The sequence below is a fragment of the Lacerta agilis genome, chromosome 3 (assembly GCF_009819535.1).
Source record: "Lacerta agilis isolate rLacAgi1 chromosome 3, rLacAgi1.pri, whole genome shotgun sequence".
Taxonomy (NCBI): Eukaryota; Metazoa; Chordata; class Lepidosauria; order Squamata; family Lacertidae; genus Lacerta; species Lacerta agilis.
The window spans coordinates 14396125-14412020 of NC_046314.1; the positions used below are offsets into that span (position 1 = coordinate 14396125).

Below are 15896 nucleotides of genomic sequence, written 5' to 3' on the forward strand. Positions count from 1 at the left end.
CTTCTTCTTTCCATTAATGGATCAGAGTTTAGTTTCTTAGAATGGGACTTTCACATCTCTTGGCTGATTCTGCAACCTCCTGTGCCACAGAAAATCTGCTCTGGAAGGATAATCACTTGCCTTCTATAGCCATGTTAATCTAGATGTCCACTAAAGGGCTGGCGGATAGTGAAAAAAAGGACCATCAAAATAAACAGTGCCACAAAGTGGAGCAGAAAAATCAGTATGATGTGTCAGTGGGAGGCTGCTGAGGGAAGGGGGTGGCATGGTGGAAAGTGTCTCTCCTTACACTAACAGAAAAGCATCCCATTATATTTTCTCAATGGATGATTTGCATGGTTACTTATAGAGAATTTGGTCATGGAGACAAAAACAATTTGTTTTGGAACCAGAGAATGCTCAACACGTTAATGATTCTAGAGTAGTGGTTCCCAACCCCCCCCCCCCCAATGGACTACTAGAAAATTATTGCTGGTCTTGGTGGAACACTTTCCTATACTCAATTTTTTTTGTATTATAATTCACATTCCATAGAATTTGAACTGTAATACATTAGAATGTAATGCAAAAAATAGTGATAAAAATACAGTTAAAAATATGAATTTTTAATGTGGACATGCTGTGAATGAAGCATATGAATCACTGGTGGTCCATGGACTTCTGGAATACATGGGTAATAATGTCTTTTAAGTGATAGTTTTTAAAGTAATTTATCCCAATCAACATAGATATCAATAATACAGTAGCTGGCCACTGTTTTTTTCAATTGGCCAACTTTATTTTCATTTCATAAAGTGAACCTTCAAGTGGGTATTTTTTTTTAAAAAAATATGATGATGTGCTTTTAAGTTAAACAAACATTCATTTTATCAAGATGCACATATCATTATGGGCATGCCATGAGCAGTTATTTTGTCAGGATTCATTAGTAAACCCCCCCGCCACACTTCTGTCAGGAATATCACTGCATTCCTCTTGAACTTTCTTTAATTCTTGAGCCTTGACAACTACTCATAGTTTTCACAATCTGTTGTCCTTTAAAGTAATAAATGGCCCAAATTTTCCACACACTAATTAAAATTCCATTTCTCATGAATTTCTTAATCGAGTGCAAGTCATTATGTGCTTTGTTGATTCTTAAGTGCAAAGATAATTGCAATGGGCAGCATGAAAGTGGTTTGATTATTGCCTGTCGACTCTTGTGAATTCTAATAGGTCTAATTGCATAGCATCAATTCATCATCTCAGCATCACTTCTTTTTATTATTAGCTCTCTGAATTGTAATTTGCTCATAAAGAAGTGTTGTAGTATATCAGTGCTGACATGCTACCTGGCCTATTGTAATGTTGAGCCTTTGCCTAATGTTATTGAAAATAAAGGTTTATTATACAGTGCCCTTTTCCTGAAACTAATTTAAAAGCTTGGCTTCATGGACAATTTGGTATGTCTATGCTTGAATTTGCATCTGTGATGCTTCTTGTAAATGACAGTCCAGACTATTCCCATTAATCAACAAGATAATATGTTTGCTCAGGGAAGAAATATATATATATATATGAAAGAAATCTGTTGCTGCTCACAAACTCATGCAAGATAAAGTCTAAGACCAGTTTTGAAAACCAGAACATTATTGCTTGTAAAGCAGAAAAAGTACACTGAACATGTATAATGATCTTGCATATCAAGCCTTAACACAGTATGAGTGCAGGGGTAGAAGGAAAACAAGACACTACGAATCACCGTCTGACGCATTGTTGGTCTCAGATACTGTCAGGGTGCTGTTGGCAACTGCAGCCGATTCCCAGGAAAGCAGTAATATATAGAGAAACAGCAAGCTTTTTCAATTCTGTTTATTAATACAATTTGCAGAGACGAATTCAAGATGCACCGTAATGCCTAACATTGTCCCGAGTGAAGCTCCACCCCCCTTCTCTGTTACTTCCATATTGAACCGACTCCTCCTGCTGCCTCCGACGGTGGCTGTTATTCTACAGTTGCTTCTGGGCTCTCTTATCTGTTATTCTCAGTGAACGCCTGGTTTGGGCTATCCACTTCCTCCTCCTCCTTTTTCACCAACTTTTGCCCTCATCTCCTTCTGAGGTATGCCCTGCGCCACACCACTCCTGGAGGTTTTTGCCAGAGGTCAGCAAACTTTTCAGCAGGGGGCCGGTCCACTGTCCCTCAGACCATGTGGTGGGCCGGACTATATTTGGGGGGGGGGTGAATGAATTCCTATGCCCCACAAATAACCCAGAGAGGCATTTTTAAATAAAAAGACACATTCTACTCATGTAAAAACATGCTGATTCCCGGACCGTTCGCGGGCCGGATTTAGAATGTGATTGGGCCGGATCTGGCCCATGGACCTTTGTTTGCCTACCCATAGTCTATGCTATCTGCCGCCTCCTCTCTAGGCAACGCCTGGGGCAGTGATCTCCACCATTCTTCCTCATCTACCCTGTCCCTGACAGATACATATATTGGCATCAGCCATGGTAATACAGAGTTGAAACCATTGGCTTCATGCATGGATTGCTGCTCATACAACCAATCTTTTCCAGTCCCTTCCCACTGTGTTCCCCTACTCTGCCATCCCAATTAAGACCATTCATAGAGGGTTTACAAGACCTACTGAGCTGCTGGGACTATGTCACAAGAGACAAATAGTTATTCATTCACAATACATATTTACTTCAACAGAACCACAGGCAAAGTCACTATGTGACGATATTTTTCTTTCAAAAAATGGAAGGCCTTACATGATATAAGGTTTACATATAAAGATTAAATTCTGACATTGTGCCAGGTTTGTTAATCTCCAAACCATGCCTTTAAGATTAGTATTGTACTGCAGGCTCATGTGCTATCGCCTCCCCCTCATGTATGGATTCCATCCTCTATTTCCTGATTTTGTTTAACCAGAGTTTGCTGAGTGGGTGGGTATGATAAATTATGATTAGGGTTAACTAAGATTTGCCTTTAAACCAGGATTACAAAACATGATTTGAAGTCAGCTCGCTAATCATGGTTTGGAAACAATCTCTTGTTAGTCCTAACCATAGTTTATCTGAATTAAATGTCACAACAAACCATGGTAAGATCAAACTAGGAAAACGAGGTGAGGGAATCCCAGCCCACATTCCCAAACTCTGAAACACTGGAGATTAGATAATTCAGTTTTACCAATCAGATAAGCCTTTCATATGGTGAAGAGTGAGTGAATCTTGCTTTCTTCCTTACCCACCATGCTCTTGAAGAAGTATGTGAGTCCCACGAACTCTTGCACACGAGGGCCTCATGATCCTTATAGGAAGCTTGTAGCTTGCATGGTGGAGAGGAGGGATGGACACTTGAGGTTTCTCTGCAGCAGCATTCTCCAACCTGGTGCCCTCCAGATGTTGTTGGACTACAACTCTCATTATCTCTGGCCATGGACCATGCTGGCTGGGGCTTTTGGCGACCAGTTGGGGAAGACTGCATTACAGCAACAGACTGACTGAACTGCTGATGCGTGATAATGGGGTGCAGTGAAAATGTGGCTTCACTGACTACAAAATGTTCACACCTAAGAGCAGGTCAGTTCCAAATTACATGGGAAAGAAATTTTCACATATAGTATGTATTACCCTAGTGCTTTTCAGCCTTGGGTCTCCAGGTGTCATTTAATTACCGGTACCTTCATCACCAGCAGGCTTATTTTGAACTGGATGATGAGAGTTGTAGTCCAACAACATCTGGGCATCTAAGGTTGAAGAAGAGTGCCCTAGAATTTAGTGGCACTTCAGCTCCTGTATGGTTCAGTGGGTGAAGGGAAGTATTTGGACAGATTGATCTTGGATTGAAATCCCAGCTCAGCTATAAACCTGTTGGGTGACTATGCATTAGCTACTGCGGTTAAAATGGGAATTATAGGGACTTAGACTTGTCTCAGAGGGCTGTTGTAGGGATAAATGAGGTTCTGATTATACAGAATAGTGTGACATTAAAATTGCTATATAAATGATAGATTATGATAGTTGCTGATAATAATCTAAAATAATGGTTGGACTTCTGAAGAAGGGTTCATTTCTCCAGTGCCTTACAGGTTCTGATAAATCCCTGCCTTTGAGAAATTAACTACTAAATATAGAATTCATTTATTTTCCTGTGGGATTTTTCGTAAGTATAAAGGACTACCACATCACTTTCTTACCACTCTCCAGATTTTTCAGTGGAGCTTAAAAATGCATAAAGTAGAAGTGAGTGATGACTTACAAGCAACACAGTCATTTCAGTGTGTGATAAGTTTTCTGGAAACAGATCTTTAGAAGAAAGAGAGGCTGCACTTTTAAATATATAATAATATTTGGATAATGCACTGTATTGCAACCTCTCTCTCTTTGGACAGTTTGGTTGGGTGGAAGGGAGTATTGTATGGGCCCAGGTGAATAGCAATGCAAAGGGTTTGGGGAACCTGTTCTCCAGATGTTGTATCACAACAACCCTCATCTCTGATTATTAGCCCTGTTGTCTGGCTGACAGGGGTTGGAAGGCTTATAGAACAAAGGTGGGATTTAGTAGAATTCATATATGAGGAAAGTCATATGCACTGAAGAAAAAACTGGATGCGTTTTTCTCTTTCCCATTCCTATAACAGAAATTTACACTAGTGAATGAGGCAGAAGAACCCTGGAACTATGTAGGTGTTCTTCAGAAGCATCTGAAGAACATATCTTAGAATCCTTCATTTTTGTAACACTTTTATGTAGTTTAAGGACCAGGTTGTCTGTGAAAGAGTTGAGATTAAGCAATACTACACACATTAATTCAACTCAATTTCACTGTATCAACTGAAATGTACATATTTTTAGTTTAGTGATGGCAAGCGAATCAACTGTATGTTTCAGTGTATCACTAAATGATACTTGGTATTCGGAAAAGTGATAGCATCTTAATTTTAAGGCAATATTTTACAGCACAAAAGCCCAACTTCCATTCTGTAAATCTTGCGAACTCAAGGTCATTTCACCTTATAAACAGAAATCATCACTCTGATGGCAATGGAAAACAGAAAATTAATCAATTTTATTTCTTTTTAAAAACCAGAAAATAAATTAGATAGGGGTGTTCAGTATATGCAGCTGAACTTAATTTAACAAATGTCTGCAGTGCACTAAAAATGCATGGTTTATGTGCAACAATGAGTGTCTTGGAAGCAGAATATTAAGGAAATTAGCATTCTGTATACCAAAGCAGTTCCTACATATAGCCAGCACAGTAACATTTAATATGTTAAAATATCAAAAGGTAATTCAATTTAACTCCCTGTTACCCTTTCTTTAAGTCAATATGGGTAGGCCTTATTGTAGGAATTGACTGATAAGATTTATAAACTTAGCCCTTAGCAATCTCTCTTGTCATTTTTTTTTTTTTTGTTATTCACATCAACATAGTGCAAGAGCGCCTTCCTTAAAATTCATACCATTCATGCCATGATTGACAGGGTACAGCTTCATTATGCAGTTTGCTAGATGGACCAATTATGGCTATGAATACACAAATGGGGTGAATGAAAGGAACACGTAATTGATTCTCAGCTTGGTGTGTTAGTTCGTTAACCATTTTAATGCAGTGCACTCACTTCTAAAAAACACCAAATGAATGAAAGTTGTTTGTACTTTTCTGTTTGTTTGAAAATTCATTAATGCTAATACTTTTCCTGAATACTTGGGAAAGTGAAAAACAGAATATTTGTAAATTGCATCAGTGCCCTCCACATTCATTTTGTGTCAGATGTACACTTTTCAATTTATAAATATGTAAACAAAATTCATTTTTTCCTCCATTGCTGCCACTCCCTTGTCTGCGGCCTGTTCCTCCCCTTTGGTAGGAATCGTTACCCTCTGTAAACATTTTTCAGAATTTGCTCCCAAAGATTTATTGACTGGTGTAAATAATGAAAAAGCCAAATGCAACAATTCTAATTTGCCTTAAACAACAACAACAACAACAACAACTCTTATGATGTAATTGATGAGGCAGAATACAATAGACAGTTTCATTTTTCACAGGCCCTCAGGGGACTGCTTCCGAAAAGTTGATTAAATCTGCAAATTGCATTAATTTCCACTGTTGCCTGAGCTGTGACATGAATGTTTTAAATATATGTCATACTCTCAATATGGCTGAGACCATGTGTGCCTCATTTATGCACAGTCAAAATGAAACAAGATATAAACATTTTCCTGTATAGCCACTCATTTTGGCCTGCAAGCCAGTTTTAAATCTGCAGCAGTCGGGTTTTTAAGGCTGTTCGGTTTCACAGAAAGCAACAAATGAAACCAAAGGACCCACATTTATTTCTATTGGATGTAATCATATGTTAGTATTAATATCAGTTTTTTGTTCCCGCACCCCTCTTCCAGTGTCTCTGGGTAAATAAGTATAGAAAGATGGGCCCATGCCTCCAAAGGCCTTACCCTGTAGACCAACTTTGGCTGAGATTGGTTAGAAGTCAGCATTCTGTATGACCCCTGAAGTGCCACCCCTTTTTTGGCAAATGGATGCCAAAGTCTTTAAAGAGGAATAAAGACTTCCTCTCTATGCCACATGTGACCAAACTCTTCCTTGCTGTTCCTATATTCAGGCAGATGGATATCTGCTGCTTCTTTGGCGATCACTCGTAGCCAAGTAAGATTGTCTTCCATAAACACGGCTTTAATAGGTTTTAATTCCTGCATGTGGCACAGCTGTGCCATAGAGTGGCTGCAAAATAACACCCTCAGACAATGCTTCTGTGTGCCAGCCATGTTGGTACTCTCTTAGCAAAGTTGGGCAGCCAAGTGATTATCACTGTCATAGTCTAGAAGGAAGGGACATCCTTCTGGATGACAATTTCAGTCAGGGCCTGTAACTCTGTTAGGTCAGTAGCCTAAATATGAGCCAATGGAAAGTTCAGTCAGTGTAGCAAAGCCTGACCTTAGCTGAGAGGTCTAACCACAAGCAACTAATGCTTTCTTGTACAGGCGATGGCCATTTCGTGCACGGGTTCTGTTTCTGACCCCAGTGCATGTCGGAGCACATATAAGCATGCTCTGCCCCTTTTTACCCTGCCCCTGCCCCTGTTCTGCACCCCGTTTCACCACCTTCTGGGTCCTAAAGGACTCACAGATTGAGCGGTTGCACGGCAACTGGATACACCTAAAATGGCTGCCACCTGTATCTAACAAATGACCACAGTATTCATTCAAGGTAACAGTTCAGATTTACTGAGAACTAAGCTGTCTGCATCTTATCATTTGTTTGATATTATATTCATATTTGTAAAATATGAATTGACTCACCTTTTTCTTCTCATATGTGATAATTGAGTGTGGCATTGTCTTTTCAGGTGTTTTCTGGTTTTTTCTTTCCCTCTGTATCTGTGTTTTATTTTTCTACATTTATTTTTATTATTTTTACACTCATGATTCTAATTGTATTTTATATGTGCTTATTTCAATAACTTTTAAAAAACCAACCAACCAACCAACAAACAAACCTGTGCTAGTTTGTGAACTGCCACCAGGCAATGGAATATGAGATTGAGCTGTAAAGCTAGTGTCCACATCTCACAACTTCTGTTGTTCTGCTTCTCTCTCAGATGTGATTTCCTCTTATCATGAAGGAGATTGTCTGAATGGCTCTTTATTCCTTCATTTATGTTGTTGGTAGTTCTTCCTTGTTGTCAACAAATTTGACGGTAAAAGTAAAGGTGAGTTACATCCCCATGATTAGTATGGTTTTCATTCTTTTCTTGGCCTGCTTGCGGACACCTCCCCTCTTGCACAGTAGACATTTACTAAACCTTGAAATTTCATAACGACAGATCTTCGACAAAGTTAGGGCCATCAATATTGTTGTCTTGTTTTCTTTCTAAACTTGCCGACAGTGGGCAGTACTGGGTGCATCTTCAAATATTGGCACAATGGAACTGGAGCATTTGGTCTTATGGGGTGCAGTTTCAGCTGTTATGAATTCAGTATTTGTTCAGATTTGCTGGAAATACATTTTTCAAACTAAGATGAACAACTGGAGCCTACAACATAGAGCTGCGGTGCAGCCTGTTCCTGTTCAGCTGCACTCTTTCTCAAGACAGTTGCATCCCAGTTTCCCATTCCCTCTTTCCAAGAATCGGCTAGCTTTCTGTGACGGTTGAACATGTTTAGTCCTCACCAGGCAGTTTTAGAACCTTCCCATTAGTGCCCCCCCACATGTCAATTTTGTAGTTTCTCCAATTCTGCTGATTCCTCCTTGTTTTATGTGGATGGTGCTGTTTGGGCAATGTAATGGCTGCTTACTGGGTTATTGTGTGGTTGTGTTTATTTGAATCTTGTCCAATCTGGAATGTATATGCAAACCTTTCCTTCTAGGGCAGGCATCCCCAAACTCGGCCCTCCAGATGTTTTGGGACTACAACTCCCATCATCCCTAGCTAACAGGACCAGTGGTCAGGGATGATGGGAATTGTAGTCCCAAAACATCTGGAGGGGCGAGTTGGTGATGCCTGTTCTAGACTGTGTCTTTGCTGTGGTTCAATCATGGTTGCTATTTTCGGAGCCAGAAAGCATTTTTCCACCAAACAGATTGGCCCTATCTGGAGGTTTTCCCTTCCCCATAGCAATACTGTAGTTGCGACATTGGGGGATAAGGTATTGGGTGGAATCCTTTTAATCCTTCTAATCATGCAGAAGGTGAAGAGGTGTGGCAAATGGGCCATAGAGCTTCCTTCAATGGCTTGGGAGGGTCATATGTGTAAAGCAGTGGCTTGCAGAGGACCCATTAATTCTGGACTTGACCGTGTCGTGCGACAGCCCTGCACCAAGGGGCTGTGAGGGATTTACATCCAGTGCCTAAGCCAAATCCAACCTACAACTGGAATCAATAAAGTTGTGGCCATTTTTTAATCCCATAACATTGTCCTGTCCAGTTTGTTCACCTTCTTGGTTCAGCCCTTGCATATCAATACCCGATCCCTCCCGAGGTGAAATGACGACACAGGACACCAGAAATAAGGTTAATGGGCATAAAAGGCCACAACTTTATTGGTTACGGAATTTGAGCGGTATTGGCTTAGGCATTGGAACTAATTAACAAATATCCGACTCCAGCACGTCGCGCTGGCAGTCCGGGAAGGGTTAACCACCGATAGGTGAGGGACCCTGCTGCTGCACATCAGCTAGGGCCTCACCCAGTGATCACCGGATTGGGGCGTGCCTTTGGCCCTCACCCACCGTGATTTCGGACAGGGACAGCCCCCCCCCCAGACTCATTTACTGACGTACCCTTCGAAGCCTTGGGGGGAGCTGATGGCCGAACCTCCCCCCCACCGAGATCCTAACTGGGATAATCCAATGCCTAACCGCCAAACCAAAGTTGTGACGAGTTGCTACGAGGTAGGCGAAAACCACCAAGCGGAAGCCAATTTGCCAAGTGGGAAAATTCCTACCAGGCCCCTTAACGGCGACCAACCGAGGTCCATAGCAAGGTCATAGCGAACCTGCCTAACGGGACGCTAAGGGGCGCTGCCTAGAGGGTGGGAGGGTGGGAAATCGCGCTGAGGGGAGCAGGAAAGAGGCTGAGCCCTGGACGCGCACCGGCTTAAATGGAGCCGGCCACACCCAACAGCTGAGCCGGTTGGTCAGCAGGCTGGGCACCGCGCCCAGGGCTCAGCCAGTGGGCGCAGGGGGTGCCACCATCCCCTGCGCACGTGCTGGGCTCATGATGAATGCAACTCCCCCTCCTTCCTAAAGGGTCGGAAAGGGATTTGCTTCCAGGGTGGGGTAGGGTGTCCACTGTGAGTGGGTCCGCAACAACCCATACTGCAGAGAATCAGCTCACTATTTTGCCTATTACGTTTTCCCTAGCTTTGAGAGTGTCTTCTCCCTCATTAGTATAGAGAGTGTTTCAACGCTTGTTTACATTCCTTGCTGGCATTGTGATCCTCACAGGTTATCACAAATGGCAGCATGCAGACAGCAGGGGACATGAATACAAACAACAAATACGTGCCATGCTTGATGAACGTCTGAGCCCGCTGCTGTGTGCTGGGATTGTTCTTCCCATTAATTATGCTCTTCTCTCCAAATCAAGATCACTGCACTTTTACTGCTTTATGTTGCACCGTGACTTTAAAGGGGAGAGGGAACCGTAGTGTTTCTTGTGTGTGCCTGTGTGTTCCTTTTGTGTATGAATAATTATGTTGTAGCTGCCGTTCCCATTTAGCCTGGCAATGAGGTCTTTGTAATTTACAAACTCCTTTACTTAGGGGAGTCAGTTGTTCTTGCTTTATCTGTTTCTCTGGAGCTAGTATGGCAACAACTGTCCACAGCAAATGGTGAAACAACTACACTATTGCCTTCTTTGTTCCTTGCTATAAAGATCGAATTTCTCTGGACCATAATATCCCACTGCTAGATTTTCCAGTGGAAAGGGTCTCCCAAGTTATTTTAGCCACAAATAACCATTGCGGTGAAGTGGTGTTGGATTTAGATCTGGCAGTCTTGGGTTCAAATCTCTACTTCAAACACAAAACCTAAAAGGTGGCCTTGGATCAGTCACACTCAGTGTTGTCTACAGTGTGGTCCGTGTATGCTGTCTTGTGCTCTTTGGCAGAAGGATTGAATTAAAAATGTAATTACTTAATATTATTTCTAATACACAATACATATTAATGACGTGTTTTCCTTAATTCTGCCTGGATGGGCACTTTAGAGCAAGGTGTGCTTTGAGGAAAAAGAACTGTCTTGCAGAGTCAGCACTGTGCATTATTAAGATATATTTTCACCTCTCCAATATGGTTTCTAATGAACATATTCATGCACCACCCTGAGAAATGCTTTTATGCCACATATATTACTCTTACCCCGTTTTTAAAAGAATGTATTCTCAAAACACTTTTCATACAGACACTATAATCTAGCATTTTGTTATTTTCTGTTCACAGTTCTTTTTTCTTTCTTCACTGGTGTTTGCAATTTTACCTAATTTGTTCTCATTGCCTAATTTTCACCTGTGTTTTAGTCACTTGCCAAGAGCATTATTGGATGCCTTAGATGAAAGTAAAACTAATGCAGCTGCCTGAACTGTTTTCCTTTCTCTTTCTTTCACTTGCTCTCTTTCTCCCTTCCTCTCCACTTTCAATGCTATATTTATTAACCTTTAGCAACAATTTGCTTGTTTCACATGTACGTTAGAACATTTTCTCTTCCCTTGCTAATTGCGTAACTCTTTGTGGGCATTTTACAATTCTCTGACTTTGCGACAGTGTTCTATAGAAAGTACTTAAACTTTTCTGGGTTTTAAAATTTGGCTTTAAAAGAGATGTTTGATGCAGCCCTTTCCTTTATAATTCAATGGGAGCCTGGGGAAGGACAGCCCCACATCTCTCTAGTCCACGTTTGCCTTGCAGTGCATCCTAGGTGACTGCTGTTTCTGAAGAGCCCTGCCTGTGGCCCTAGCCTATTGTTCAGTATATGGATCTCAGCTCTGTCCCAACTTGCTAATTTCCTTCTGCTTCTTTGATATGTGGGTGAATGGCCTTGGTTTTCTGAAGGTTACACTAGTCTCCCTCGCACTGCAAACTATAGGCTCTTAAGACATTCTTGCTGTTTGGATTTTGGGCATATTTCCTGTCCCATTACAGCTCAGCACTTCTCTAATTGCAAATCTCATCATTACAGTGGAGATTAAGGTTATGTGATGATCACATGCCAGCACTCTCCAAATTTCTTTCTGGTGTTGTTTGGCATATCAGAAATTAAAATAAATAAATTTTGATATGGCCTTTGATATGGTCGACCACAATCTTTTGGACCACCGCCTTGCCGACGTGGGGATTCAGGGCACAGTCCGACTATGGCTGCGCTCCTTTATCTCAGGTCGGGGACAGAGAGTGGCGCTAGGGAGGGAGTTGTCACCGCGACACTCCTTGGTATGTGGAGTTCCGCAGGGCGCAATCCTTTCCCCGATGCTTTTTAACATCTTTATGTGCCCTCTCGCCCAGATTGTCCGGAGTTTCGGGCTGGGTTGTCATCAATATGCTGATGACACCCAGCTTTATCTACTGATGGAAGGCCGCCCTGACTCGGTCCCGGGCACACTGACATGGTGCTTGGAGGCTGTGGCTGTGTGGATGCGTGGGAGCCGGTTGAAGTTAAATCCTTTGAAGACAGAGGTCCTCTGGCTGGGTCGAGACGACATGCGGTTGGGGGGCCATCTCTTGCGGGGGTGCAATTAGTGCCAGCGCCTTCTGTCAGGAGTTTGGGTGTAACCTCTGATACCTCACTTTCCATGGAGGTGCAGGTTACAGCCACAGCAAAGGTGGCATTTTTCCATCTCTGCCGTATTAAACAGTTGGTCCCTTACCTCTCTCGCCCTGATCTGGCCACAGTGATCCATGCGATGGTCAGCTCCAGGCTTGATTATTGTAACTCGCTCTACACGGGGCTGCCCTTGAAGCTGACCCAGAAACTCCAGCAGGTGCAGAATGACACGGTGAGGCTCCTTACGGGGTCCTTGCCATGGGATCACATTCATCCAGTGCTTTACCAGTGGCACTGGCTCCCAGTGGAGTACAGGGTCAGGTTTAAGGTGCTGGTTTTGACCTTTAAAGCCCTATGTGGCTTAGGACCCTCATACCCAAGGGACTGCCTCTCCTGGTACGTCCCGGGTAGGACCTTAAGGTCCTCAAAGAATAACTTTTTGGAGGTCCCGAGCCACAAGGATACTAGGTTGGCTTCAACTAGGGCCAGGGCCTTCTCAATATTGGCCCCAACTTGGTGGAACAGTCTGTCACAAGAGACCAGGGCCCTGCGGAATTTGGCATCTTTCCGCAGGGCCTGCAAGACAGAGCTGTTCCACCTAGCCTTTGGGTTGGTTTCAGTTTAACCCTGATGTTTCATTCTTTTGGTGTGGTTGGTGGGCTACTTAAAAATGAGGTTGTAGTCTAGATTAAATTTTAAATTGTAATTTAATCTGTATTTTAATGAATTGTTTTATGTTTTTGTTGTGATTTTATTGGTGTTAGCCGCCCTGAGCCCGGTTTGGTGGTGTATAAATAAAATTTTATTATTATTATTATTATTAAAATGTTTTGCTTAGTTTAGCTTAGAATATGAACCTGGATGTATGTTAGAAACAGCTATATTACTAGAGGAATTGCTCTCCAATGCATGGCCCATATTGATGGCGCACTCATTGTCAAGGGCTGCTGGCCTGATTCTGATTGGAAAAACAATAAAACAGTTGTACCGATTCAAGGACAAATGCAGCAACCTGAACCAGCACACTTCCCATTGCTGCAGTCTGTTACATCAGTGCAAATGTTTAGTAATTAGTAGGCTTGTTTGAAGCTCTGAAGCCACCATGTAATGTGTGCATATTAATGGAGTGTTTGGACACTGTTAATTATGAATGATGTATTACTTTTGCTGGTCTAGTGCACCAATAAAATGTCAAGCTTGTCTGTTGCAGTGCGTTGTGGTGTTGAGTACTTAATGCTGATGAGAAGACCCTACTGCTGTAGCCTACTTGTATGGTATATTCAAGCATTTAGCAGAATTAATAAAATGAAGCTTCTCTGTGTTAGGCATTGAGGGGGGCTGTAACCATAAAAAAAATCAAAAAAATCACATGCATAGAAATTTGGTTTTACACAGTTCACTAAGCAAGCTGTTATGGTCAAATACTGTAAACAGCTGTAATGAAAGGGTTTCCAGAATGAAATGCGAAAACAGATATTTCTCCCTGTGCATTTCCATGTTTATTCCACCAGCAACTGTTCTGAGTTTATTATTGTGCTGCATAAAATACACATGGAATATAATGCTTAGCCTAGCTGAAGGGTAAAGCCAATGTCCCTGTTTTGATCACTAGTTGTCATCCTTCTTGTCACCTGCCAAGTGTTAAGTGTCAACTTCAGATTTCAGTTTTTGGAAACAATTTTAACAGGCTCTGCTGTTAAGTAGTGTAGATGTAATAATGAAACCAAATGATGCAGTTTTGTTCCTATAACTAGAAGAAATAACTATGATTAAAAAGGAAAGGTTGATATGTCTCATTTTTTGTGCTTCTCAGTGTGATTTTTACAGCAGTTAGAAAGTTTAGCCGTGTAAATCTGGTTTGTGCCAAGCACACAGAATTTACTGACAATATGAATTCCCTAGTGAGAGTTGCTCATTGGCAGTCAATTGAATCTTAACATTTGTTGATCTACAAAGAAAATTCAAGAATTTAAATGTGGTTTCAGTCTGGCAGGCTTGGGAGAGCCTGAGAATACTCTATAGTGCTAGGGGGTAAGTTTTCATGGTAGCCATGTTGTAAAAATTGAAAGTTGTTGGGTATTTTTTTAAGGTTGATAATAGTGAAAAATCATCTAAAAATATGACTGCTGGTACACACTTGTAGAACAAGACAGGGAGAGGAAGTACCCACTGAAAATATAGTTAATGATACTGGGATTGAAGATGAGAGAGGCTGTGGTTGGAAAGCATATTTGCTTTTTGTAGGTATGTTCTAGGTCACCAACGTCAGACCCAATAGAAATATTCCTCTGGCACCATGACAGGCACAAAACATTCCTCCTTGTATACCCTTGGACTGACTCCACATTGGTTTGATGATAACACCTGGAAAACTGCATTGTGTGAAATCTTAATTACCAATTTCACCTCTGGCATGCATGTTCTGATGGGAGACAGGGAAGTACCAATGTGATTAGGGCAAATCACACGTATCTAACAGTCTGAACTTTACCAAGGTAGTGGAGCTGTGTTCGGGCAGGGGAGGGCGAAAGCATTTTACAGGTGTCAGCCATGCCACCACAGTAACATATGAACTGGGCACAGGAATGTTAGGGAAGCAAAGAAGAATATCAGGATTTGCACATGTAAAAGCCAGTCAGTACAAGGAAGGTCCAGATAAATGAGCAAGATGATGAAATAGAAAGTTGATTATTATGCCATAGCTTAAATGTTTCAGTAAGCACTGTCTGCTAATTCGGGGACATAAAAAAGACAGCCTCACCCTTGCATTGTTCCTGAGTTCTGTTTTAACTTCAATGTATTGAGTTAAATGTTGCCTTTATAGCTATCATTTATTTGTTTTCTGTGCTGTATCAGTGTCTTCTGCCTTAGCTGTATAGATTTAGAAGATCATCTTTTGACATTTTGGATGATCCTATTGAAGATCTGATAACATTAACTTGATTTTTTATTATTCTTGCAGATGTCATTCATACTGTGGGCCCTATAGCACGAGGACATATTAGTGATAGCCATAAGGAAGACTTGGCAAATTGCTATAAGTCCTCCCTGAAATTGGCCAAAGAGAACCTCATCAGATCTATTGTAAGTACTTTACAATATTTATCATTTGTTGTTTGTCTTCAGGAATGATGCATTGACAACCTCCCACAAATCTTGAAAACAGTCAATATTTGCTATAAGTGGCATTGTAGGAATTAATGCAAGAATATTGCATGTAAAATAAATAAGAACATTTGAAACGCCATGACATTCAACACACTGCCCTGCTAAAAATCCAGACCTAAACATATATGCTGCTGAAATCTTGGGTTCATTAACTCTTTATTTAAAAATCCTACTCAAGCATGTTCTTTTCTGTTCATATGTGAAGCATCCCTTACTTGCTCTTGTGATTTCTAGCTAGTTCTGTTTGGTACTATCCCTGTTTTTGTGTAAGCCACTACATTATCCTGTTGCTGTTTTTATTAGCTACCACAAGCTATTGTGATGGACACTAACATTATATGTCTTTAAAGATTCTTTCTTTCTTTCTTTCTATTTAAAATTGTATTTAAAACAAAGATAAAACAACTACTCACAATCAGAGAATTAACTCCGACCTCCGGATTTCA

The 15896-nt window shown here is 41.3% G+C and overlaps 1 protein-coding gene across 2 annotated transcripts in view; it reads left to right on the plus strand.

Moving 5' to 3' along the window:
- Positions 1–15896, plus strand: part of MACROD2 (mono-ADP ribosylhydrolase 2) — a 756429-nt gene that overhangs the window by 451319 nt on the left and 289214 nt on the right. For both annotated transcript variants that reach the window (XM_033142884.1, XM_033142885.1), the window contains exon 6: positions 15245–15366. In XM_033142884.1, coding sequence (XP_032998775.1) covers positions 15245–15366 — 122 coding nt within the window. The remainder of the gene's footprint in view (positions 1–15244; positions 15367–15896) is intronic.